General features: G+C 41.9%; 1 protein-coding gene across 3 annotated transcripts in view; it reads right to left on the bottom strand.

The window, feature by feature from the left end:
- The window catches only part of LDAH (lipid droplet associated hydrolase), an 86369-nt gene that overhangs the window by 5218 nt on the left and 55813 nt on the right, over positions 1-25338 (bottom strand). Inside the window, exons 4-6 of one of the 3 annotated variants that reach the window (XR_001363836.1) lie at positions 15663-15897; positions 7906-8146; positions 5325-5410 (exon numbers count right to left, since the gene is read on the bottom strand). Coding sequence is in view for 1 of the 3 variants with exons in the window: in XM_005874935.2 (XP_005874997.2) it covers positions 5328-5410; positions 15663-15897 (318 nt within the window). In the remaining 2 variants the exon portion in view is untranslated. Of the gene's footprint in view, positions 1-5324; positions 5411-7905; positions 8147-15662; positions 15898-25338 lie in introns of those variants that run through there. The other 2 variants (XM_005874935.2, XM_014546689.1) reach the window with 2 other exon arrangements.

Here is a 25338-nt window from a genome sequence, read left to right as displayed (position 1 = left end):
CCCCCCCCCCCCCCCCCCCCGCCCCAATCACGCTCCACCAGAGAACTCTTGGGGAGGCTAACATAAGTGCCACGACAAAGCTCTCAAGGTCAAAGTGACTCAGATATTTCCAGGATGATTCTGACATTTGGAACAGGCTTCACATTAAACAGGCAGAACTAACACAATCGGTTTCAGAGCGAGGCCTGGCGGCAAGGCAGTCCTGGTGAGCTGGTCCTGGGCGCGCTCCTTACGCTCCACTGAGCAGGACCTGCGCATGTCTGAAGGATTTGCATGCTCAGATCTGCAAACACTGCAGAGGTTTGTTCCCAAGACAACATGCACCTCTGGGCTCAGGTGGGCTGAGCAGCATTGGGAGAGAGCCACGGCAGAGGCATTCCTGTTTCTGGGGACACCCTGCCCCTTCCCCACACCATGCTGTCACCCTGGCCTGGCCCTCTGGGAGCCGGGGCAGCACCACTCTGCAGGCAACCCTGCCAGCGCTGCCCACCTTCAGCAGAAAGCTGTGTCCCGTGTCTTGGCTGGGAGCAGCTCCAGGGCCCTGTGGACCGACAGCGACGCTCAGGTTCAGTCTGGTGGTAGTGCACACAGCTGTTTCCATAGGCCTAGGCCAAACGTGGTCACGCAGTGTAGAATTTCCCTCCTAAGTGAGTTTTAAATGAAAACTTCAAGTTTCTAAATCAAACACAAATTCACTTCCCTAGGAATGAGACACACATCCCTTACAGCTCAGAACAATGACAGAGCCCGGGAACGCTGACCTCCCACTTGCCTCAGACACGCCAGGTGCCTCATAAAGCGGAGCATACCCCAGAGGCTCCCAGAAGAATCGGGGCCGGGTGGCGAAAATGTACAGGTGACTCTCTTACTCTGGTTTATTCCATCCTGGTTCTCATTCCTGTCCCTCCCCCACCACTTCCGTCTTATTCAAGAGCTCTTCTCCCTCCTCCCAACCTTCAAGCTCTGTTCCCCCAGAGCAGGCTTTAGACTATCCTCTTCCTGTACTACCGACTTCCTTAGGTCACCATGGCCCATGCTCAGGCTTCTGATATATCCTCATCACCCCCAAGTCAAACCCAGCCCAGGCCACTCTTCCAAGCTACCCACATGTCCAGCTACCTGCCAGAATGTCCACGTGACAACAGAAGTGCCCAAATGACCACTTTATCAACCATCTCCCACAACTTGCTTCTCCCCGCATATTCCCTATCTTGTCACCAGATCTAATACAGAGAAATAACCATCGACTCCTCTGTTGCCATTCTCATATCCCATTAATACTAAGTGCCTTTGATTCTACAGGTCTTTAGGTCCATGCCGGTCAATGGCTAGAAGTGGTGGCGAAGTGTGTGTGTGTGTGTGTGTGTGTGTGTTTGTGCGGGCACATGCAATGTAAACTTGGATGGAAAAAAGATTACATCTTTATTTTTGCTAACCTATAACCATAATTTAGTATTTCCTTCAATTATGAATATAGGCAACAAACCACAGTAGTATTAGTAATACCTATATTTTGTCACCTATAAAATTTTCAAATGACGATAAACTCATTGTAGATAACAGAAAGTAACTTATACTCATTAGTACAAATTTACCATAGTAATTTTGACTGCTATTGTATCTCATTATGTAATGTGTTAATAAAGATGTACATATGATATATATATCACATATTCGTTTTAAGCTATTTTGATAACTACAATATAACTTCTTTGTAATCTCATACATTTATTTTATGCACGCAATAATATTATTCAAAGAAGGGGACCATACACAAGAGCCAAAGAGACCCATGGCACAGTAAAGGCTTGGAAGCTAAGCTCTCGTGGCTTCCCCGTCCACCCACTAGGGTACATGTATTGACTGCTCACCAGGTATCACCCACTGTGCCAGGCCCTAGGGATACTGAAATGAGTAAACACAGCTCCTTCCCTCAAGGTGGGCGAGAGGGGAAGGCAGACCACTTAAATACTGTGTGATGAATGCAACACCAGAACTTGACAGAGGGAGCCATGGGGGCCAAGGGAGGGACATCTAACCAAAACCAGAGCCCGGGGAAGGCCTCTTGGAGATGACAATGGAGCCAAGTCTTAAAGGACAGGTCGGGCTTAGTCAGGTGAAGAAAGAACACAACCACCATGTCACAGGCCACAAGTAAACTCTCTGGAAACAACTGTGGGTCTGAAATACTTGCTTCAGGAAAGGGAAGTAACTTCATGTAATGTTGAAGCACTGCAAGTAGGAGGTTTGATACTGTATATCAAGTCTCAAGACCCAGACAGGAAGGAAGGAAGGAAGGAAGGAAGGAAGGAAGGAAGGAGTGAAGGAAGATAGGAAGGGAGAGAGGGAGGGAGAAAGGAAGACAACCAGCCCAGTAGAGTTAAAAGGCCAATTTTTCTCAAGACGACAAAAAGTTCTCTTCATGTGGACAATGAAAGCCCAGAGGCAGAAATCTGAACTTGGAACCAAAGCCTACTGATGTTCTGATAGTTTTGTGGTGGGGCTGCAGGGACTCAAAAGCCATCCACACGATGCAGTAGAGAGACTATTTTTAGGCAAACTTTCCTGGGACTTCCTGACAGGCAGAAATCTGAACTTGGAACCAAAGCCTACTGATGGTCTGATAGTTTTGTGGTGGGGCTGCAGCACGATGCAGTAGAGAGACTATTTTTAGGCGAACTTTCCTGGGACTTCCTGATGGAATGGCACAAGGATGTATTTTTCAGAATGATGTTGAACACAGAATAACTGAGATATAGTGAATGATTTTTGCAACAAAATGTGTGGCTCCAAGCCTTCCCACTGGGCAGTCCTAGGCAGGTGTGAGGTTTCCGAATGGTCACGTTTGGGCTGCGGTGGGATAGAGCATCCTGAGTGGAACACCTAGACTAGGGACCTGTCTAGTCCTGGGAAGTGGTTCTCAGTGTGACTCACTGTCAAGGTGGTTGGGAAGGCGGAGTCAATGCCCACTATCTTCCTAGAACTATAGGCCCTTTTGCGTTTCCTTGTTTTCTCAAGCAGATGGGGACGTGAGCCGACTCCACTTTCCCCAGTATTCAGTTACAGCATGCTTCCTCTCTTTTTCGTTACAGAAACAAAAAGTTCCTGTTTCTGTACCTTGTTTCACTTAGGAATTGGAACTTCGCTGTTACAAAGGCTAATCAATGAATTGCGAGGTAGTTTTGCCCCATTAAACAAACCAATGCCCGGCTTCCCCAAATTCCACCAGTACATTTAACGCTATCTTAAAACCAAAACAAAGCCAGTACCGTAGCTGGGAAAGTTTATTTCGTGACTGACTGTTAATGCTGACCTTGAAACGCCTGCCATCTAGCATTCTATCCCCATGTTTCTCCCATGAAAAGTTTCAGTAAACTTACAGTCCTGACACGCAGTTACCACGAGCAGGCCTCTATCTGGGAATGATTACGCCTGCATATGGATTTAACTTAGGGCAGGAATAAGTTAGCACCTGCCTTTGACCTCTTTCTGAGCACAGCATACAAAGGGAATCCAGGAACGATGAGTATTTTACAGCAGCTGGCTCCCACAGGTGGCAGGATGGGCTTGGACTCATGAGGGTCGAGTCAGTCAGCAAGTGTGAGATTTGGAAGCGAGCATCTGCCAGTCTTATTATTAACTGGGAGTTGAGTTGTTTTTATGAACTTCCAGCCTTGAGAACTTAAATGCATTTCTGAAACAAATTCATTTATAATTTAATGGCAAAACAAAATCCTGTTTTTCTTGTAGTTTCACATCCTTCAACGGCTGAAAACAAGTTGAAAGCCCTGGAGACAGGTCTTTCTGAGGCCCCAACCTCCCCGTTCAGCTTGTGGGGGTTTCCTTCTGGATCAGAAATTTCAATCTCTACGCAACTGCTATTCGAGAAATATGATGACCACCATGGCCAAAGACAAACACAAACTGGCATTTCAAAAGTCCTCTCTGGGTGATGCTATTACAGATCAATATTGTGAAAAATAATTTTTTAAATGTTTTTATTGATTTCAGAGACAGGAAGGCAGAGGGAGAGAGAGATAGAAACATCAATGATGAGAGAGAATCATTGATTGGCTGCCTCTTGCACACCCCCTACTGGGGATCAAGTTTGCAATGTGGGCATGTGCCCTGACCAGGAATTGAACCGTGACCTCCTGGTTCATAGGTCGACGCTCAACCACTGAGCCACACTGGCTGGGAGTGAAACTGTTTTTTAAAGAACATATACACTTCTTGCTTTAAGGTAACTGTATTGGGAAGTAATAGAAATGTGAATTAACACTGTAGGCCAGTTTAAGTCAAATGTCTCAAAGTTTATGAAGGGACTGTAAACCCAGTAGGTTTCCCTTGCAGACTGTAGGTTCCTGGGCCTGTAAGATGGCTCTGTACCAGCTCAGCACTAACCCCCAACCTCCAAGTTAGAGAGTCCAATACAAAGATAAAGGCATACGCAGAACTTAAACATTTATAGTAGCTACATTAAAAAAAAAGTATAAAGGAATGGGTAAAATTATTTTCAGTAATATGTTTTACTTAACCCAACAGATCATAAAATACCATTGCAACATGTAATCAATATAAAAATATTGATGAAATATTTTACTTTTTCTGGTACTAAATTTCTGAAATCCAAGGTGAATTTCACAGGCTCGGTGCATCTCAATTCAGACTAGCCACAATAACTACGCATGGATGGGCAGTGCAGCTCTACCCTACTCAGGATGGACAGACAGACAAATGATGCCATGGGAGTACCAGAGCCACCTACAGGCTAGGGTGCTTAGACCTCACAGATTCAGAGGTTGGTGCTTCCAAATGTCTGTGTGAGCTTCTAGTATTTGCTGCAGAAACTCACAAAGGCTCGATGTTTCCATCTTTGCCTTTCTGCACCTGCTTGTATAGGAAACTGGTCTTGGTGTCAGCAGGACACTCCTACTCTAATGCATTGGAGAGTAAGAAAGACAGGCTCACTGAGTCATTGGGTTGTAGTAATGTTAGTTGTCTTCCAATGTTTTACTGACATTTTAACATAACTCATTTACTCTATAAGTATTACTGAGAATCTTCTCAGGACAAGGCCCTAGGGAGGAGTATGGATCCTAAAAATAAACCCAACAAAAATAGTGTCAAAATATATTTAACTGTGCAATCAGCTTCACTTACTTTCTATGCAACATTCAAGGAGAGCATTAATTTTAACTAGACATAGAACTCTATCTGGATCTAACCCTTGAGGCCTTATGGAGATCTGAACCAATTTCAGTCTCTCATCTTCAGTAAGTATTTCTGCCCATTGACTTACTTCCTTGTAGTACTAAAGTGATTACCTTAGGTAAGTGCTCCTTTATGGTTTCGTTGTCTCTCTTCACCACCTGCATCATTTCCTGGCTCCCAAGGTAGGCAACATTAGCTACATTAAAAAAAAAAAAAAAAAAAAAAAGCCAAACACTTAGAACAGACTGGACAAAACAACTGTCAAATTAATTTCAGTAAATTCCCATCCCCCCTCTTCTTTTGGCAAGTGCTCCCTGATGGGACAAGGAGGCTCAGACAGGCGTGTGAGGCAGGCAAGGTGCATGTCTCTGGAAACAAGAGCACGTCTTACAAAAGCACCTGTGCTCACCTCACCTGGCTCTCTCATTAGCCAGTGTTAGCAGGATGATGGCCCAATGTCAGGCACCACAGCAGGTCATGTGTGCAATTGTACCCGATGGATGTTTTTATGATGTAAGGATTACAAGCACAATTTTTTACAGATAAATCATTGGAAGCACACATCTTTACAGATCTTTGACAAAGGTAGCATTTCAGAAGAGCAAAAGATGGGTAGTCTGTGGTAGGCAGAATTCTATGATACAAATATTCCTTGCCCTTCTGTAATCCCCTCCCTTTTGAGTGTGGGTAGAACCTGTGAATATGATGACACTAGAGGCCCGGTACACAAAAATTTGTGCCCTGGGGGGGGGGGGCCTCAGCCCGGCCTGTGCCCTCTCACAGTCTGGGACCCCTCGGCGGATGTCCACTTGCCAGTGGGGAGCAGGCCTAAGCTGCAGTCGGACATCCTTAGTGCTGCTGAGGAGGCGGGAGAGCCTCCCGCCACCACCGCTGTGCTGGCAGCCGTCAGCCTGGCTTGTAGCTGAGCAGAGCTCCCCCTGTGGGAGTGCACTGACCACCAGGGGGCAGCTCCTGTATTGAGTGTCTGCCCCCTGGTGGTGTGTGTCATAGTGACCAGTCATTCCCAGTCGTTCTGCTGTTAGGAGGGTGAATTTGCATATTACCCTTTTATTATATAGAATAGAGGCCTGGTGCACGGGTGGGGGCCAGCTGGTTTGCCCTGAAGGGTGTCCCAGATCAGTGCGGGGGTCCCGCTGGGGTGCCTGGCCAGCCTGGCTGAGGGGCTGATGGCTGTTTGCAGGCTGGCCACAGCCCCTTCGGGGGGGGGGGGGGGGGGGCCCGCTGGAGTGCCTGGCCAGCCTGGGTGAGGGGCTGATCCCGGTGACCCAAGCTCCCAGCCTCTCCTTTTTTTCTTTTTCTTTTTTTTCAGTGTCTCCTTGAGCAGAGGCCAGGGCAGGCTGGAAGCAGGTATCTGGGATTTATTTATCTTCTATAATTGAAACTTTGTAGCCTTGAGTGGAGCCCAGGGCCGGCCAGGGCAGGCGGGAAGCTTGGCTTCCTCCATCCCGGGGCAACCCAAGCCTCTTGCTCACTCCAGCTCCGTGGCCACCGCCATCTTAGTTGGGTTAGTTTGCATACTCGCTCCTGATTGGCTGGTGGGAGTGGCTTGTGGGTGTAGCGGAGTGGCAGAGTGATGTTTAGTTTGCATCTTTCTCTTTTATTAGTGTAGATTACCCCCAGACCAAATTACGTTTTATAGTGCAGATGACTTTAAGGAACATGTTATCCTGGGCGGCCTAACCTAATCACATGAGGCCTCCAATATCCGAGTTTCCTCTGGCTGGTGCAGGAGGGAAGCCAGAGATTCACAGCACCAAACGGGTAAGTGCACCACTGCTGGTTTGAAGATGAAGCTCGTGTAGGAAGGGCCTGACAGTGACCTTTGGGAGCTGAGAGGGTCCCCTGACTGACAGCCAGCAAGATAAGGGGACCTCAGTCATAGAGCCATGACCTGGATTTTGCCCACAACCTGACTGAGCTCAGAAGTGGATTTTTGGACATGCAGGGTTGCTTAAGGGAGGCTTCTGAGAGCCAGGCAATGGTGATTCCTGAGCTGGGTGAGAGTTACATGGGAGGCTTGCTTTATGCTCATTCATGGAGGTAAACATTTACGTTTTAAGCACTTTTCTATAGTATCAATGTTGAATCAGAAAAAGTTTAAAAATTCAAATAACTTGTAAGAAATCACATTTTTTTAAATATATATTTTTATTGATTTTAGAGAGGAAGGGAGAGGGATAGAGAGTTAGAAACATCGATGCGAGAGAAACATCGATCAGCTGCCTCCTGCACACTCCCCACTGGGGATGGGCCCGCAACCAAGGTACATGCCCTTGACTGGAAGTGAACCCAGGACCCTTGAGTCCACAAGCTGACGCTCTATCCACTGAGCCAAACCGGCTAGGGCAGAAATCACATTTTTTTAAATATATATTTTTATTGATTTTAGAGAGGAAGGGAGAGGGATAGAGAGTTAGAAACATCGATGCGAGAGAAACATCGATCAGCTGCCTCCTGCACACTCCCCACTGGGGATGTGCCCGCAACCAAGGTACATGCCCTTGACTGGAAGTGAACCCAGGACCCTTGAGTCCACAAGCTGACGCTCTATCCACTGAGCCAAACTGGCCAGGGCAGAAATCACATTTTTAAGAGTAAAATTTTCATCAAGGAATGTATTTCACCCCACCTTTATTCCTACTCTCTTTTTCCCCCCTGATAATTTCTCACCTAAGCATACTTTTTTAAAAAGACAGTAGAATACCAGTTGGCCTTTCCAGTGATTGCCTCAAAGAAGTCATCTTTTTCATTCCTCAGAAATGCTCACAACACAACACAGTGATCAGAAACAATACCAAATAGAAGTGTAATTTCCTAAGGGGAAAACACATTTCTCTTGGCAAAGACTCTCAACAGCATTCCTGGAAACCAGCAGAATTCAGAGTCTCAAGCACCACAGTGAAGGAAATATCTAGAAGCAAGAGTAATGGAAACAAAAACACGAGAGACAGAGAATGATTTAGGAGAATCTTAATTGTTTACTTTTGTTTCATTACAAATCTAACTACAGGTGCTAAAGAAACTCACTGAAGAATCTAATATTCTTTTGTATTCTCTACTATCATCTGCAATATGTGTAATGGTCGAATATTACTGTAGGACTTCAACTCATGGTAGAGTGGCTCACAGTTTAAAATAGCTGAGGGAGGGCTGAAGTTGGAGATCAACAGGACTCTCTTCTCACAGGTCAAATGCCATCACTGAGTTCTCCAATTACACAGAATCCACAAAAGACGGCTGCCTTCTGCTTAGCCCAATTGCCCATCTTATGCCATTTTGTCTGAAAAAACGCCCACTCATCTTTCAGTCCAATTTCATTTATCTTCTCCTCCCTTACTTATCTCAGTAGAACTAATCTCTGCTTTCTTGGTACCACTCACGCCCTGTATCTGTGTTCATGACAGCCCTTACTGTCACATAGTAAAATTCTCCACCCTTCTCGCCCTACTCTGTGGGAAGTAACTTAAGGGCAGGGCTATCTTTCATGTAGTCTTCCCTCCAGTGCTCCTCTAGGTGCTGGGTCCATGGCAGGTATCAGTAAAGGTTGTAAAATGGGAAGGGACTGAGGAGGAGGTAGCTGGGCTGGTTGCTGTTTTTTTTGGGGCGGGGAGGGGAGGGCAGAGGGGTCTGGAGAAAAAGCCGCTGCCCTCTTTGAACGGATCACAATGGAGGCCAGAACTGGAGGCCGAAGCACCTGACTTTGGTAACCACACTGGCAGGGACGGGTGTAAAACAGGGACAAATCATTGCAGGCAAGAGGGAGGGCCTAGGAGCTACTGGTAAGACTAACCAAACATGAGGCACATAACCCACTGGTCAGTGCAGCAGAGGAAATGCAGAGGGACGCAAAGCCACATGAATGATAAAATAAGGGGTTTGGGAGAGTATGAATACTTTCTGAATAGAACTTCGGGCAGGAAACCAGGTTTCCTGCAGTTTGGTGGTATGTAGATTCCCTAGTAGAATGCCCCAATTTGTTTGGTTTTGCCATTATATCGCAGAGACAGGGCTATTGGTGCTGCCAAGGGAATTACTGAAGATGGGCAGTTTCATGGGTGAAGTCTGAAGGCAGGAAATCGGCCACAGGTGGCCACACATGAAGTCTAGAGGGGCAGAAGTCATCGTGTGAACCTGAGATGACAACATGGAAATAAAGGTCTATGTGCAAAAGACAAAAGAGTGAAAATCTAGAAAGAACCCACATCCCCGATGGCCCATTCAGATGTTAGTTACCTCTAGACTATCTACCTCTAGATTTCCTGGTGCCTGAGAAAGATAGGTTCCTGTTTAGGCCACTGTAATATAGCTTTCTGTTATCCATAGCTAAAATCAATCCTAGCCGATTATAGCAAGAAAAGAGGGGGCCTTTGAATTTCCTGGATCGTTCTGGTCATAGCACAGGGGTTGCTGCTGTTCTTAACCTCCTGTGAGATCCTGGTACTTGACTGGGGGAGAAGGGTGGCATCATGCTTTGTCTACACTCGGACTTCCCTGCGAGGAGGCAGAGGGAGGATCTGACTGAAAACGAGCCTTTCCAGGGGCGGCCCCTCCCAGCACATTTGACTGGTCACGAGGCTGGCAGATGTTGCTGAGTGCAGGGGAGTTAGGGAGCTGCAAGCCAAGCAGGACCGCGTGGTAGCAGAGGGATTGAGGACAGACTGTGGAATGGGACAGCCCTGAGACACGAGTGTCCCTCCCTCCAGCAGAGCTGCATCCAGACAGGTGCTCAGGCGGAGTGGCTGGCCCTCCGAGGGCACACACCGGAGAGCTGGGCTGAAGGTTAAGCAGGACCCAAGATGCCCAGAAACCCAGGGCAAGTCTTCTTCCAAGGGGAGCTCTTTGGTGTTCTTTATTTTTTTTCCAGATTGTTTTCCAAATGTGGCTTTTAGCAATGTGAGAACCAGACTTAAAAATGTAATTCTCCCATTCCAAATTTTTGCAGAACTTAGAGGAATGTTTGTTATCCACACAGTGTATTATATGTTTCTCCATAATCCAAGAGTTTGGCTATTATAACCATCCATTTAGTCTGTAAACAGATAATCTTATCTATGTGACAGTGTATGATTTTGAAAAAAATATAATTTTTTTAGAGTGGCAGATAATTTAAATATATAAAATTTTCTTTAGAAAAAAATTAGTAAAACCTCAAGTTATTTAATTCTAAAACAGGTGATATTCTAGTACCATAACTAATCACCTTTTGCTCTTAATCCTAATACAGACCACATACACACACACAAATCTTTCCTTCATTGCTGAATTGTAGGCTAAACTTCCATGAAGCATTAAAGTTGCAGTTGGCTTTCATAAATGGATTCTCCTAACCTACACACATCATGAGAGAAGAGGAAACATGGGAGTCTAGTTTTGTTTTATTAAAAACATTATTCTGGCCCTAGCCTGTTTGGCTCAGTGGATACAGCGTTGGCCTGGGGACTGAAAGGTCCTGGGTTCAATTCTGGTCAAGGGCACATGCCTGGGTTGCGGGCTCAATCCCCAGCAGGGGGTGTGCAGGAGACAGCCAATCAATGATTCTCTCTCATCATTGGTGTTTGTATCTCTCTCCCTCTCCCTTCCTCTCTCTGAAATCAATAAAAATATATTACAAAAAAACCCACATTATTCTGGAATTGAGTTAGATGTATTCTGAGGACTTTGTGATTCTTCAGTGCAGCTTATGTGTCAGCTCACTGAATGGTTCAGTTCCTTCCATATCACTGTACGTGTTTTCAGAAGTTATTTCCATATTGACTAAGGAAAGGAAAGTTTCTTTTAAAAAAATGTCTACAGGAGAGTAATGTAACCTGCCAGGAATACCTCTGTCTCTGCACTGTTTTTCTAGTTAGGTAACTGAAAGGAATTAAAACACCAATTTGGCCTAACTAAGGGAAAGACCCTAGAATATTTTTTAAAGTTAATTATCTTGACCTGTGATACTGCTAAGCTAAAATGTATTTGCTTTTAGCTTTGATCAGAAAATCCAATTTAGCTGTCTCAGTGAAAAGTCTATTTCTCATGAAACAGAACATCCATTCTAAGGAAAATATGTAGTAGCAAACATTCCAGCATGAAAATTAAAGAAAACCCCCACATATTTTCTTTAAAAAGAACACTGGGAACAATCTAGTGACACAAGTGAACGGATCCGACACTGGTAACATTTCCAACATATGCTAACCGAATGCGGCTGCTCTGCTCTGAAGGTTGGGTGGGAAATGAGGCTGCAGGACTCAGCTGGTGAAGAAGGTCAAGGCCCATAATCTCAGTTTGGAGAAAGGGACATGCCATCTTTGCCAAAAGGCAACAGTATTTGAAATGTTGGTTCCTTGAAATTTTCAGACCTTACAACAACAACAACAACAACAACAACAACAAAATGTGTGCATAAACTGAAGGCTACAGAAAATCAGTTTCCATCTCGACAGGCAGGATTTATTATCCACTACTTGGACGGGCAAACTTCCTCCGTTTGTTTCCGTAAGATTTCTCCCGAAGCTCAGACATTACATAATGTGCAAACACCGCAAGGCCTAAAAGTCAAGCTGGCATGTTGAAGGTCATTGCCTGGATGCAGGCCACAGAGAAGCAGGTCTGCAGGGGGGCTGTCCAGAGGGCACAGTGAGAATGGCCCCTGAGAAGGATCTTGGGCCTGGTTTTCCTTTCTCTTGATAACCCCTCTCTTTGTTTAACCTGAAAACCAGACTGCCAATTCAAGTGGCCGATCACTTTCACCATTCATGGGATACAAGCTTGGGAAGAGTCCATGAATCACCTGTAATGGGCAGTGTCTTACAAGTATCGTTTCCTCTCAGCTGGGACCTTCTTCTATTTGTAATAAGCAAGGTAACAGGAATCACTTAAGGGATGGCCAGGGCAAGCCTGGGCAAAGGTGGCTTCTATTGTAGTTGTTGCAAGAGGAGGCGAGGGTGACATGGGACTCAAAGGGGATGCTGGGAACAGCTGGCTAGGAGGATTGAGATGCTTGGTTAAGGAGCATCTGAGAGTCACTACTAGGAGACTGAACCAAGCACCCTAAGAAGAAAGAAGACAGGTATTCTTGCCCCTTTATCTTTACCCAAGGTTACACAGACTGAGTGGCCAATGGGGAAAAAATACCCAGAGATCACTGAAGTACTGGTTACCTGAACATCAGAAGGCCAGGTCTAGAATGAAGAGGGGAAAAAAAATCAGAGGAGGAAGGGTTGTCAAAAATAGGAGGGCTGTGCTCCACATATTTGTTTGCAGGTTGGTTGTTTGGATCAGAGATGAAGCAATGTGGCTGAGCGTTCAGTTTGATTTACACTTACAGGGTCTGCTTTGCATATAGTATATCTACTATGGATGTGTGGGAAAGGAATCCCAGGCTTCTCCAAGCAACAATGCATATAGCTTGGAAGGCTCTAGCTGCCGAGTCACGGAGAGGAATGTGTCCTAGTCTCCAAACTGTCTCGCTCCTTGATGCCTGCACGTGGGGCTGCTGGAAGATGCAGCAGGCCAGTCACTGCAGCTTATGAAGACTATTTCTCTCAAGCTGCACTTTCACAATACATTGCTAACCTGTTTTTACTAACCAGAAGAAATTCAGAGGATTTTCACATAAAAACAAAACAAAAAACATTACACACTAATGTTGGTCTTTCGTAAAAGTGAGGTAGCATAACACCCACTTTTGGAAAGTCTGAAGTCTACTGTCTGATACAGGTCTCCCCTGCTCTCTGGAAGTACAGCATTCCTTTCTCTCAAGGGCAGCTTATGCAGACTACTTCTTTACGAGGGTGTTTATAGTTCTGCTATAGAAACTTCAATACAAACTGGAAAACACCTTTAATAATTACCTGTTTGTTTTAATTAAAAACATGAAAAACTTGATTATTTGTTATAGGTAACATACTACAATCAGCCCTCTGTATCCATGGGCCACACCTCTGCGAATTCAATCAGTCTCAGGTAGAAAATATATTTTTTAAAAGCACAGAAAGTTCCAAAAAGCAAAACTTGGATTTTCTATGTGCTGAACAGTATGCTAAGTCCACTCAAATGAACTGAGGTGTAGGCATACCCTGCAGTAACCTACATGCAGATACAAGTTACATGCAAATATTACATCATTTTATACAAGGGACTTGAGCATCTTGAATTTTGGTATCTACGGTGGGTCCTGGAACCAATCCCCTATGGATACTTCAGGACAACTGTATATAGGTCATTAAATACACATAGAGAAACAAGTAAAACTTTCTTGTATCCTATGTTCTGATTTTGGTTTAGAAAATGTTTTTAATTGATGTATTTAGGCCATTTACATTTAATGTAATTATTGATATGTTAGATGTTGTGTCACTTTATTATTTGTTTTCTATTTTTTTGTTTCTCTATGTTCTTTATTTTGTCTTTCTATGTATTACTGAATTTCTTTCTATTTTGTTTTGTTAATCCTCACTCAAATATATTTTTTTTCCATTGATTTTTAGAGAGAGTGGAAGGGAAGGGAGAGACAGCGAGAGAGAAACATCCATGTGAGAGAGAAACATCGATTGGGTGCCTCGTGCATGCGCCCTGACTGGGCCAGGGATCAAGCCTGCAACTGAGGTATGTGCCCTTGACTGGAATCAAACCCGAGACTCTTCAGTCCATGGACTGATGCTCTAACACTGAGCGAAACCAGCTAGGGCTACTGAATATGTTTTAGAATTCCATTTCTATTTACTTGTGGTGTTTTACAGTATCTCTTTGTATAGACTTTAAAGTGGTTACTCTAGGTATTGTAGAGTGTATATAATATACACACACACACACACACACACTAATAAAAGAGAAAGATGCAAATTGACCATACCTTTGCAATGCCCACCAGCCAATCAGGAGTATGCAAATTAAACCAACAAAGATGGTGGGTTAATTTGCATACACATGTGCCAAGCGGCCAGGGGCGGGATGCTTGCGTCGTCGCCATGGCGACGACACAGGCATTCCGTACTGCCCCAGCCACTCAGGGCCTCTGGGCAGAGTGGGAAGGTGGAAAGGCGGCTCTGGCCAGAGCCAAGGCGGTGCTGGCAGCCAGGGGAAGGAAGGCCCATTCTTGCACGAATCTTCGTGCATCGGGCCTCTAATATATATATATATATTGTCTATTGGTATTGATGTCTTACCAGTTCAAGTGAAATGGAGAAACCTTACTTCCTTTTTTGTTCCTTTACCCTCCCCTACTTATAATATAATTGTCTTAAATACTTCTTCTGTATACATTTAGAACCATATCAGTGTTACAATTTTTGCTTCAACTGTTAAAAATAATTTAGAGATCTCAAGAGAAGAAAAATATAATTCCTCACTTTTTCTTCTGTTTTTTCCTTTCTTAATGTTTCAAGATTCCTTCTCTTATCACTTCATATCTAGAGAACTTCTAACAGAGATTCTTTTATGCTACATCTTATAGTTACAGATTCCTTTGGTTTTCCTTCATTGGAAAATATCTTAATTTCCTCTTTTTCCCCCTGAAGGATATTTTCACTGAATATATAATTCTGTATTGATGGTTCTTTTCTTTTTGCACTTGAAATATGTGTCATATGTGATGAGAAACCAGCTGTCATTCAAATAGAGTTTCCTCTATAATTAATGTATCATTTCTCTCTTGGTGCTTTCAAGATATTTTCTTTGTTTCAGCTTTTAAAAGTATGGTTATGATGTACTGTGTGTGGTTTTCTTAGGGTTATTCCGTTTAGAATTCATCTAGCTTCTTGAATCTGTAGGTTTATGTCTTTTGCCAAATTTGGGAAATTTCTATTTATACTGATCTATCCTCGTGTCTACCAATTCTTTCTTCTGTCCCTTCCACTTTCCTGGTGAGCTTTTCCATTTTCAATTTTTAAAATAAGTTATTTTTTAATCTTACTGTATTTTTCAGTTCTAAAATTTCCATTCAGTTTTTCTTTAAATCTCTTTCCTGACGCTTTCTATTTTTTTCATTAGTTTCAAACATGTTCACTAATTGCTCATTGAAGCATTTTATAATGGCTGCATTAAAATCTTTGCCAAATAATTCTCTGTCATTTTGGTGTTGGCATCTATTGTCTTTTTTGATTCAAGTTGAAATTTTCTGGGTTTGATTCCTGGTCAGGGCATATACCTAGGTTGCCGGTTTGATCCTCAAGTATACTTTGTACAGAAAAATTCTTTCTCACCTTTCTGCAGCTAGAGTGGAGAAATAGCAGGATAAGGTTTAAACTTAAAGTTTGAAGAGTCTTTTCTATTTATCAAACAGAACTCCCCTCACTCTATTCTCATTTTATTTCTAGTTTTAAACTTTTGGAAGAAAAAAATCCAACATAGAATTCCTTGGTTGATATTCATCCATTGTCTGAGATTATTCTCTTAATGCTTTCTGATACAAGAATAAACCCATACATTTTAAATGTACTTACCAAGGCAGAATGGCTCCAACACACTAAGGACCGAAAATTCACTCTGCAGGTTCATCCTTTGAAGGGCCATTCTGATCAGCCAGGACTTGATTGTCTCCGGACATGGTTTAAGTAATAAGTAGCTAGGGACATAGAGAGCATATCGAAGCCAGCACAGAAATGGAGTGGCAATCCTGCCGTTGGGTGACTCGGACATTCGCTCAATTGTTGGAAAGAGCAGAAAGGAGCGAATTATCTACAAGAGAAAGCATATGTTGATGAAAAGTTTCTTAAGGGATAAATAACCTAATGATTTATTGTTTCTTCTATGTAGCATCGACAAATGTCTGGGTTTTGGAATATGACTAAAGATTTGTTCAGACTAAGAATCACCACCCACTGCCATCTTAGCCCACAACCAATTTGGGTAGGATATTAGGATGTCCCTTGAATTGTTGGGGTTAATTTTCAGGGTGAGGAGGAAATCAGATTCCTAGGTAACTTCTTGACTGTGACAGCAATTCAGAATCCCTTTGAAGGGTTGATGCAAGTAGATATATACTATTTTAGTAGTTATAACAACTCAGAAGAAAGTAGAGCCACATAAAAACTCTTTATCTAGTCAGCATTTCTTTTATTGATTATATTTGGGGATAGTCCACTTTTGAAAACCTCCTCTAGTTCTTAATCTTACCAGCCAAAGATAATCTTTAATAAGACCAAATATATTTCTAACAACTGATTCAACCTTAATAAAGTGCAGGCCAGGGACAAGTGAAGCTGGAAATCTCTATCTACATGGGAAAATGTTTAAGGACAAAAATATCATTTCAACTGAATTCCTTATAATATAAGGAAATATATTTTAAAAATATCCCAGAAGAAAAAAGAGCATCACTGAACATCTTAAATTTACCATCATTAATATTTAAAAATTAATATATAAAAATAATTTTTATGAGGAATCAAAAGTCAAAACAATAAAGCACAATCCCCTATCAAAAATAAAGTAAAAAAATGGAATAGAGCATTAATGTTACCAGATTGTACAATGAACACAATGGTTTTGCTTTTTTTAAAAAAAAAACAACCTCTTATATTGTTAAGTATAACACATACTGAAAAGTATACAAAATTTAAATGTAACATTTAACAAATAATTTATAAGATGCATGGTTATGTGGGTCAAGAAACAAAACATGGCTACCATGGCATTTTCTAATCACAACTCCTTTTTCTGCTCATACCTTAGATAACCTCTATCCTGACTTCCTGACTATGCTTTATATGAATACTCATCATCCCTTAATATTATAATCACTTCCTTGTTTTGCTTTTCATTATTACGTTTCATCCTGTCACAGAATGAACTGTTTTGCCCCAAATGTATATGTTGAAGCCCTAACCTCCAACGTGACTGTATCTAGGATAGGTAATTAAGGTTAATGAGGTCATAGGGTGGGGCTGATAAGATTACTTATCCTTACAAGGAGAGACCCCAGACAGCTGCTCTCTTCCTCATCACACACAAAGAAGAGGTCTGGTGGCCTGGTGAACACACACAGGGAGAAAGTGGCCATCTACAACCCAGGAAGAAGTCCTACCAGAAACCATGCTGGCATGTGGCTCTTGGACTTCCAGCCTCCAGAGAAAATAAATGTCAGTTGTTTAAGCCACACAGTCTATGGTATTTTGTTATGGCAGTTCCAGCAGACTAATACATATCCCTTAATACTATAGTTAATTTCTGTCTGTTAATGAACTTTACATAAATGCAATCATACACTACATTTGCATGTTTTACTTCCTTGACTCAACATTGCCTATAAGATTCACCCATGTTGATATATGTAGCAATAGATTATCTTTGCTATATAGTTTTCCGTTGTATGAACATACCTCAACTTATTTAGTTTACTGATAGATATTTGGGTTGATTTCAATCCAGAGGAACTATAAATATGCTGCCATGAACTATATATTTTTATACATGTCTCTTGGTGCATGTGTGCATGTATTTCTGTTGACTATATCAGCTCGAAGTAGAAAGAGTGGGTCATATGGTATCCATATGTTCAGCTTTAGTAGATAATTCCAAATAGATAATTTCTATTTAGTAGATAATTTCCAAGGTAGTTGTACCAATTTACTCCCCTAACAACAGACATGAGAGTTCACACTGTTTCCTATCTTCACCATATTTGGTACTGGCAAACTTTGTAATTTTGACTAACCTGATATAGCGGTATCGCCTTGTGGTTTTGATTTGTGTTTCTGATGAATAATAAGGTTGGATAGCTTTTAAATGTTTATTGGACATTTTCTATATCATCTGAAGTACTTATTCAAGTCTCTTGCATATTTTTCTATTAGGCTTCCTGTCTTTTTTTTCATATTGATTTGTAGGAGCTGTTTTTTATTCCACATACCAGTCCTTTTTCTTGTGTCAGTCCTTGGCTTGCCTGTTCAACTCGTATTATTCTTTTTTTTTTTTTTTTCATAATGGAGATAAGTCCTTAAGTTTGATGCAGTTGAGTTTAACAGTTTTTCTTTTATAGTTATTGTTCTTTGTGCCTGGTTCAAGAAATTCTTCTCTAACCTCAAATCATGAAGATATATTTTCATTCAAAATGTTTTAGGAATTAGATAATACTACCTCTTATCTGTTCTACAGTGTGGGTCTAAGCCTTCGTTGTGTTTAGCTTCAGTGTGAGTCTGTTCCTGTGATTTCAGGTATCAGTCACTTGCCATTTCCCTTACGTATTACATTCCTCCCTCTGGATGGGCTGAGTGCACTTTTCCCGTCAGAATCTTAGAGAGAAGGTGGGTTTGGGTGGACTTGGTCTCTTGTCGTTTTTCATAGTAACCTGTTTGAGGGCATTGCCCAAACATTAAAGTTGATCAGGTAGCACCTGTAATTCTGCCTTCAGGTCTCTCTTATTAATAGAGAAAAGGGATTTGAGGGTGAAAACTGTGGAGGACTCTTTTCTTTCTAGCCATATCCTCTTGTTTTCCCTTGGTCATATCTGTCAGCTAACTGCTCAGCCATTTCCTGTAGACTTTTCCTTTGCTCTCAACAATGACAGATCATTTTTGGTCACAACAACTCGACCTCTACTAGATTTCCTCCTCTGTTACGTAAGTAAGAATGTACTGTTCCTGAACACCAACATGGCCTTGATGGAGAATAAAAGACATTCTTTGGGAGCAGGGAATCACAGCCTTTTCAGGTGATTTTTAAAATTCTGGCTTGGCAACAACAGATTGCAAAATACTCGTAACACACTTTTCAAATGGATTCAGGGTTTCAGCCAGAATACAGGAGTTTCTGCCACCTTGGCATCTTCTCAAGCACCAAGCTGAGATGCTGGATGGACTGTTCTTAATAAAGGCCTTCTGAGGCATCCACGGGAATTATAATGATATCACTGTCCACTCCAGAATGTCAGGGATGATCCAGAATCCTCCCATCAGAGCCGGCTGCCAGAAGTGCAATGGGTTTATACAAAGGTCATATACAGTTGACCCTTGAACAATGCGGGGCTCTGGGGTGCCCACCCCCATTCAGTAAAAAATCTGCATGTAACCATTGAGTCCCTCCAAATTCAGTCATCTCTTGATATCCAGGGAGGACTGGTTTCAGAAAACCTGTGGATACCAAAATCTGCAGATGTTCAAGTCCCCATATAAAATGTAGAACATGCATACACTCAGCTCTTGACATCCAAGGATTCCCAACCGTGGACTGAAAATATTGTTCTTGGTTACGGGTAAGCGGAGTATGTAGCACAGGCATTATAATGACAATTACCTTCAGCTGCAGGAGCTCAAGTAAAGAACCTAACAGCTTTCACACGTCTCCGGTTCTCTCCACTCCTGTATAAAGTGGCTATGCCACCGCTTCATCTTTGCATTTTAGTCCCAAGACATTCTTCGGGACTTCTCCTAATGCCTCAAAGACAAGTGTGACTGCCGCCTCAGATGTGTGCAATGTGCCCTTCAGAGTAGCAAATGTTAAGAAATCTAACAATACAAGTAATAAAGACGTGGATCCAAAGGACCTCTTACACACGGCAGGGATCGGTAGACGCCGCTCTTCTGTTTCTGAAAGGACAGTCACTCCAGTGGGTGTCTGGAGCTCACACAGAAAGTGACTTTTCATCACACTGTCTGTTAGCAGTTCAGTCCAGGGAGCTGGCATCCCACTTGGACACCAAGCAGCATGCTTTACAAATGTGAGAGGTAGAAATGATGGCAAGTTTGCTAGCATCTGGAGTGCTGCCACAATTAAGCATGGATGCCACCCCTTCACCTTCAGAATTCTTCTACCATCTTTTGGGTAGTTCTAATAAATGAGTCCTTTTATTCCTGCAAGTGATATTGGACTTAACAAAACTAGAGAGATTTAAACAGAGGTGGATTCATAAAAAGCAATCTGTGGTGTTAAGAGAGGTAGCATTTCCCATTACCCTGCCAGGCCTCCCAGCTGAGGGGCTGAGAGAAGCCACCTTCCCTATCCTGGGAAGAATTCTCCGTCAAGGATGAGAGCAGGCTTTTTGATAGCAGCTGCAGTGGCAGCAAAGGAGATGGTGAAGAAACGGACTTCTCAGCCTCGGTCAAGCGCAGCCCCACCTGGATCTATAAGCTATGGTAAAGAAGCCAGGCCGGTCAAGTTCAGTCACTGCAGGCTCCTTGGCAGCCAATATTCTTCAATAATACCTCTAAAAGCTCTATGGTCTAGTCTTTCACATTTAGGTTTATAATCAACCTGACATGAGTTTTTGTGTTTGGTATGAAATATGGGCCTAATTTAATTCTTTTCCATATGGAAACCCAATTGCCCCAGCACTAAGTGCAAAGGCTGCCCTCCCCTGCTTTTCTGCAGTGACACTTCTGTCGTAAATCCCGTGTATATGCAAACAGGTCCTTTTCAGGGCTCTCCAATCTGTTCTACCAGCCTGCTTGTGCAACTCAGTGACACGGGCACAATGCCTTATTTACTAAAGCTTATAATACACTTTGATATTGGGTAGAGTTGGTTAAACCCCATCTTGCTCTGCAAAAATGTCTTGGGTAGTTTTGGCTCTCTGCATGTCCATATACATTTTGGAATTGGCTATTCAAGTTCCATAAACATCTTTTTGAGATTCTGATTGGGACTGTACTAAATTTATAAATTAATTTGAGGAGAAGTAATATCTTTACAATATTGAGTTTCCCAACCCATGAACATGCGTAGTTCTCCTTTTATTATAAATCTTTAGTGACTCTAAAACGTTTTATACATTTTACAGGTAGCTGTCATGTATAACTGTTGTCACATAATTAGGTATTAATTATTTTTATGCTTTTGTAAATAAGATATTTTAAAAATATCATTTTCTGAGGGCTGTTGCTTATATAACATAGAAGATATTTGCTTGTTGATTCTGTGTCCAGCAACTTATTAAAGTCCCTTATTAGTTCTAATAACTTGTCTGTAGATTCTTTTGGATTTTCTAAGTACAAACTCATATCATCCACAAATAAACAGTGCTGTTTCTTCATTTCAAATCACTATCTCTTTTATTTATTTTTCTTACTTTATTAAGTTAGCCAAAATCTTATTATAATACTCACTAGAAATAATTCTTGCTCCAACCTAAAAAATATCTTCAATATAATCACTATAAAGCATGACGTTTGCTGAAGGTTTTCTAGAGATACACTTTGGCAGATTGAAAAAATTTCATCCATTTGTAGTTTGCTAACTGCGTTTGAAAATCATAAATGGTTGCTGAATTTACCAGATCTTTTCTGTACCCACTGAGGTGATTGTGTGATTTTTCTCCTTTTATTTATTAATCTGCTAGACAACTGGTTTTCTAACGTGGTTGGGATTGCAGATAAAAGTGAGTTAGCAAGCTTCAAATGAGACATCCTAAACCATGGGGCTCTTATATTCTTTGGGCTTTTTAATTTTGAAAGAACAAAGGTAATTTTGCTTATGTTCAGGTTTCTCAACTAAATCCTATAAATGATACCTGGAAAATTAGGTGTCACTGAATAATGCAATCTCCCCTAACTGGAATTTAATCAACTCTCAATCTCATTTTCTTCTCCAGGTCGCTTTTAGTAAATAACCAACCAACTACTCTCAGGGATCTGGTTAAAAATAATTTCAAGGAATAAAGTGAGGTCAGTACATTTAATCCCAATCCCTTTAAATAATCTACGTTTGTAACAGCACTGCAGATAAGAGAAATTACTCAGACTAGGACTCTCAGGTGCTACAAATTCTTCATTGGGAAAATAAACTAAATTATTGTACTCTGTTTATGAAAGCAGAAAAAGATGCTAAAACACAGTACAAATATTTTAAATGGGAGAGTCAGAAATAAATGTTTTTGTATTCCCCGATCCCTGAACAACCAACTAAGGAAAAAGATCTGTTTCCCCAAAAGCCTGGTAATTTAATCTTTTATGATAACTCATTGCTCAATTTAGTGTCCAGTTTATTCACTTCAAAATAAGGCTTCCTTGTGTTTATTGCAACATCTTCAAAGACTTAGAGAACATAAATGGTTAATACAGTTACTGTCACACTAATAAATGCACCATACGGATTCCATACTAGTTCTGTAACCCACAGTACATAAGGAACTTCAGACTGATCCAATCAGCTGGCAGAAAGAGGAAGCAATCCATTACTTCAGATAAATGATCCATTACTGTGACCCATGTTAAACAAAACTGCATGCAAGGGAAACTCTAAAAATACATGAGCAACTACAGGGTTGCATTTGGTTGATCCATATCAATAACAAATTGAGAATTAAAGTGTACTCTGAAATCATGGGAATGCACCGAAGCAATGAGGAAGTTCTAATATGTGCTCTGAATGCATCATTGCCTCTCAAAAACATAAGAAAACCAAATACTGTTCATCACAACTAATATTTAGCTGGTGAGACTGGGTTTTCCTCTTTTGTCTTTGGAGAACAACAGTTATTACCTGTTGGGTGAAACTTATACTTTTCCTAGATATCATAATAATAATTTCAGTGAAATTTATAGTCCACATTTGATAGGATAAGTCATAGTAATAAAAACTTCTTTTATTCATATAGCAACCTATTGGCCAAAAAATCACCGAGGTCAAGGAAGTATACCCAATTTTATAAAACAGCTGTGCAGAGAAGGTTTCCAAATCTGTGTACATGACAAAACATTTTCTTATGTTACTGTCTCATTAAAGAAAGAACTAGACTGGCCAATTCATTCTACTCTAAGGAAACATTTTCTTATATTTCACATTCTCATCTGATATCTACCAGAGTCAACTTTTGATAATGAAGCACAGCCATGCTCTCTTGAATAGCACAGGAAAGTAAATACACACACCGGGACTTTCTATAGAGGGCACTTTCTTGGGGACTTGAGATGGTACTTTGATGTTAATTTTTTCCTGAATTTATTATTATTAATCCATTTTCAGAAAGGAAGCTAGGAACCGACTTAAAGGTAAATAGTGAGATGTTCACATGTGGTTTGTGTGCACTCTGTTTCATTAAATAGAGGCATTTAAAAAAAAGAGTAAAATCTAAAAAAACATCAATAAACCTTACTATTCAGATAATTTATTACATATGCATCCATTTTCTTCCTGGGGTAAAGCAATGATGCCCATGTTATGAAGCCATGATAAATACTACTTCCACATCTTCAAAAGAACAGCATTATTGCTACTTTCCCTATCTGCTGATTAGCTCAGTCCACCTGCTGCAGTAATGGCTAGGTGCTTCCCCACTGCACAAGTTGGAAACAAGAAAATAGAGCACACAGTTTTTCCTTTTATATGATTCCTTTTATGCATTGGTAAGACCCATTAGAGAACTGGCAATATAAACCAGAGAGCCCTCAAAGATATAGTTGCTAGTAGTCAAAGCATAGACCTACAAGTAATCTCAGTTTAGTTGATCTCTTCTCCCCATAAGGCCACATTTTCCTCTTGTTAGGATAAGACTACTCACCTTATTTAATCATCTGTATGCAGTTTATAAACTGCAAATGCAGTTCTATTTGAATGGTCAAGAGCTTGCTTTTTGAGATGTTATACTGTCTTAACAATTTCATCCATCAACAAGACAGGAAAATGTCCCACCGTAGGGAAGTGCTTAGAATAACAGTAGTGATAGCTCACTATCTTCTAGGTTCTACACTAATACACTTTATATATATTATCTCATTCAACACACACAACCATACCAAGTAAGTGTCTTTATTCCACAGATGAAAAAACCAAGGTTTAGCTGCAAAATAACTAAGATGAGGTATTTTAGAGCCCATGCCATTAACCATTATAAACACTACATACTTGCATACAAAAGAATTTCTGAGTAATAATTATCATTTGGTGACATAATTCCCAAGGGTTAAGCTAATCACTACCATTATTGTTAGAGATAGGCCAATACTTACAAGAGTTTCAAAACATTCAGCTTCAGAAACAATTAACTCCATACCCTATGAAGTAAGTATGAGATGCTTCAACTATTGATTACTGTTAAAAAATTATGCCACTTAGCACTGCCTGACCTGGCGCCTGCCCAGCCCCAAGGACAGCACATTTGGTGCTGGCCAGGGACACCTGGCTCGGTGCCCGCCCAGCCCCAAGGACAGCGCTGATGATACCGGCCAGGGACACTCGGCCCAGCACCTGCTCAGACCCAAGGACAGCACCAATGGTGCTGGCCAGGGACCCCCATTTGGCGCTCTGTGGAGCCCCCAGGACCAGGCTGATGGGGCAAAGAGGAAGAAACTAGGGCACACCATGTTCTGGACACTGGGGCCCTTCAGTGAACTGCATGCCAGAGGGCTCTGCGGCTTCACAGGGCGTCACACATCAGAGGATCTGAGCACCTGTCCCCAGCTGACCCTGAGCACCTGCAGCAGATAACTGAGGGACCAGAACCGTGGAGGAAGGGAATACAACTCAGAGTAGAGACATTAAAGACGTGAGACTCAAGGCAGTCCCAGCCTCTGGGCTGAGGAGTCCTGGACCATTGGACGACTAAGGGCTCCAACTTCTCGGACCTCAAGCAGGTCGTCCAGGTACTGAAATTGTCAACAACACACATTACATAAAACAAATACAAAGGGACAGCCAAAGTGAGGAGACAAAGAAACAATCCCTAGAGGAAAGGAAAGGAGGAATTGACAGAAAGGGTAATAAGAGAAAAGGAGGCAAGCAATATGTCAGAGAAAGAATTCAGAGTAATGGTAATACGGATGCTAAACCGTTTGAATGAGAGATTTACCAACATCTGTAAGAATCAAGAGGAAATGAAGAATGACATAGCTGCAATAAAAGACACAATGGAAGGTTTTATCAGTAGACTAGAAGAAGTGGAGGACTGAATAAGCGAGTTAGAAGACAGAGTAGCAAAACACCCAATCTGAACAGCAACTAGGAAAAAATATTAAAATGCAGGAGGAGGGAGAAACCAAGATGGCGGCATAGGTAAACACCGGAGATTGCTGCCTCACACAACCACTTCAAAAATACAACTAAAAGACGGAACGGACATCATCCAGAACCACAGGAAGGCTGGCTGAGTGGAAATTCTACAACTAGAAGGAAAGAGAAAAGCATACCGAGAATCAGAGGAGGCGCAGTGCAGAGGTGAAATACTAAGGTGCGGAGGTGCGTGCGGAG

Source organism: Myotis brandtii, unplaced genomic scaffold, assembly GCF_000412655.1.
Source record: "Myotis brandtii unplaced genomic scaffold, ASM41265v1 scaffold454, whole genome shotgun sequence".
Lineage (NCBI taxonomy): Eukaryota > Metazoa > Chordata > Mammalia > Chiroptera > Vespertilionidae > Myotis > Myotis brandtii.
This window is presented reverse-complemented; position numbering and strand designations above follow the sequence as displayed.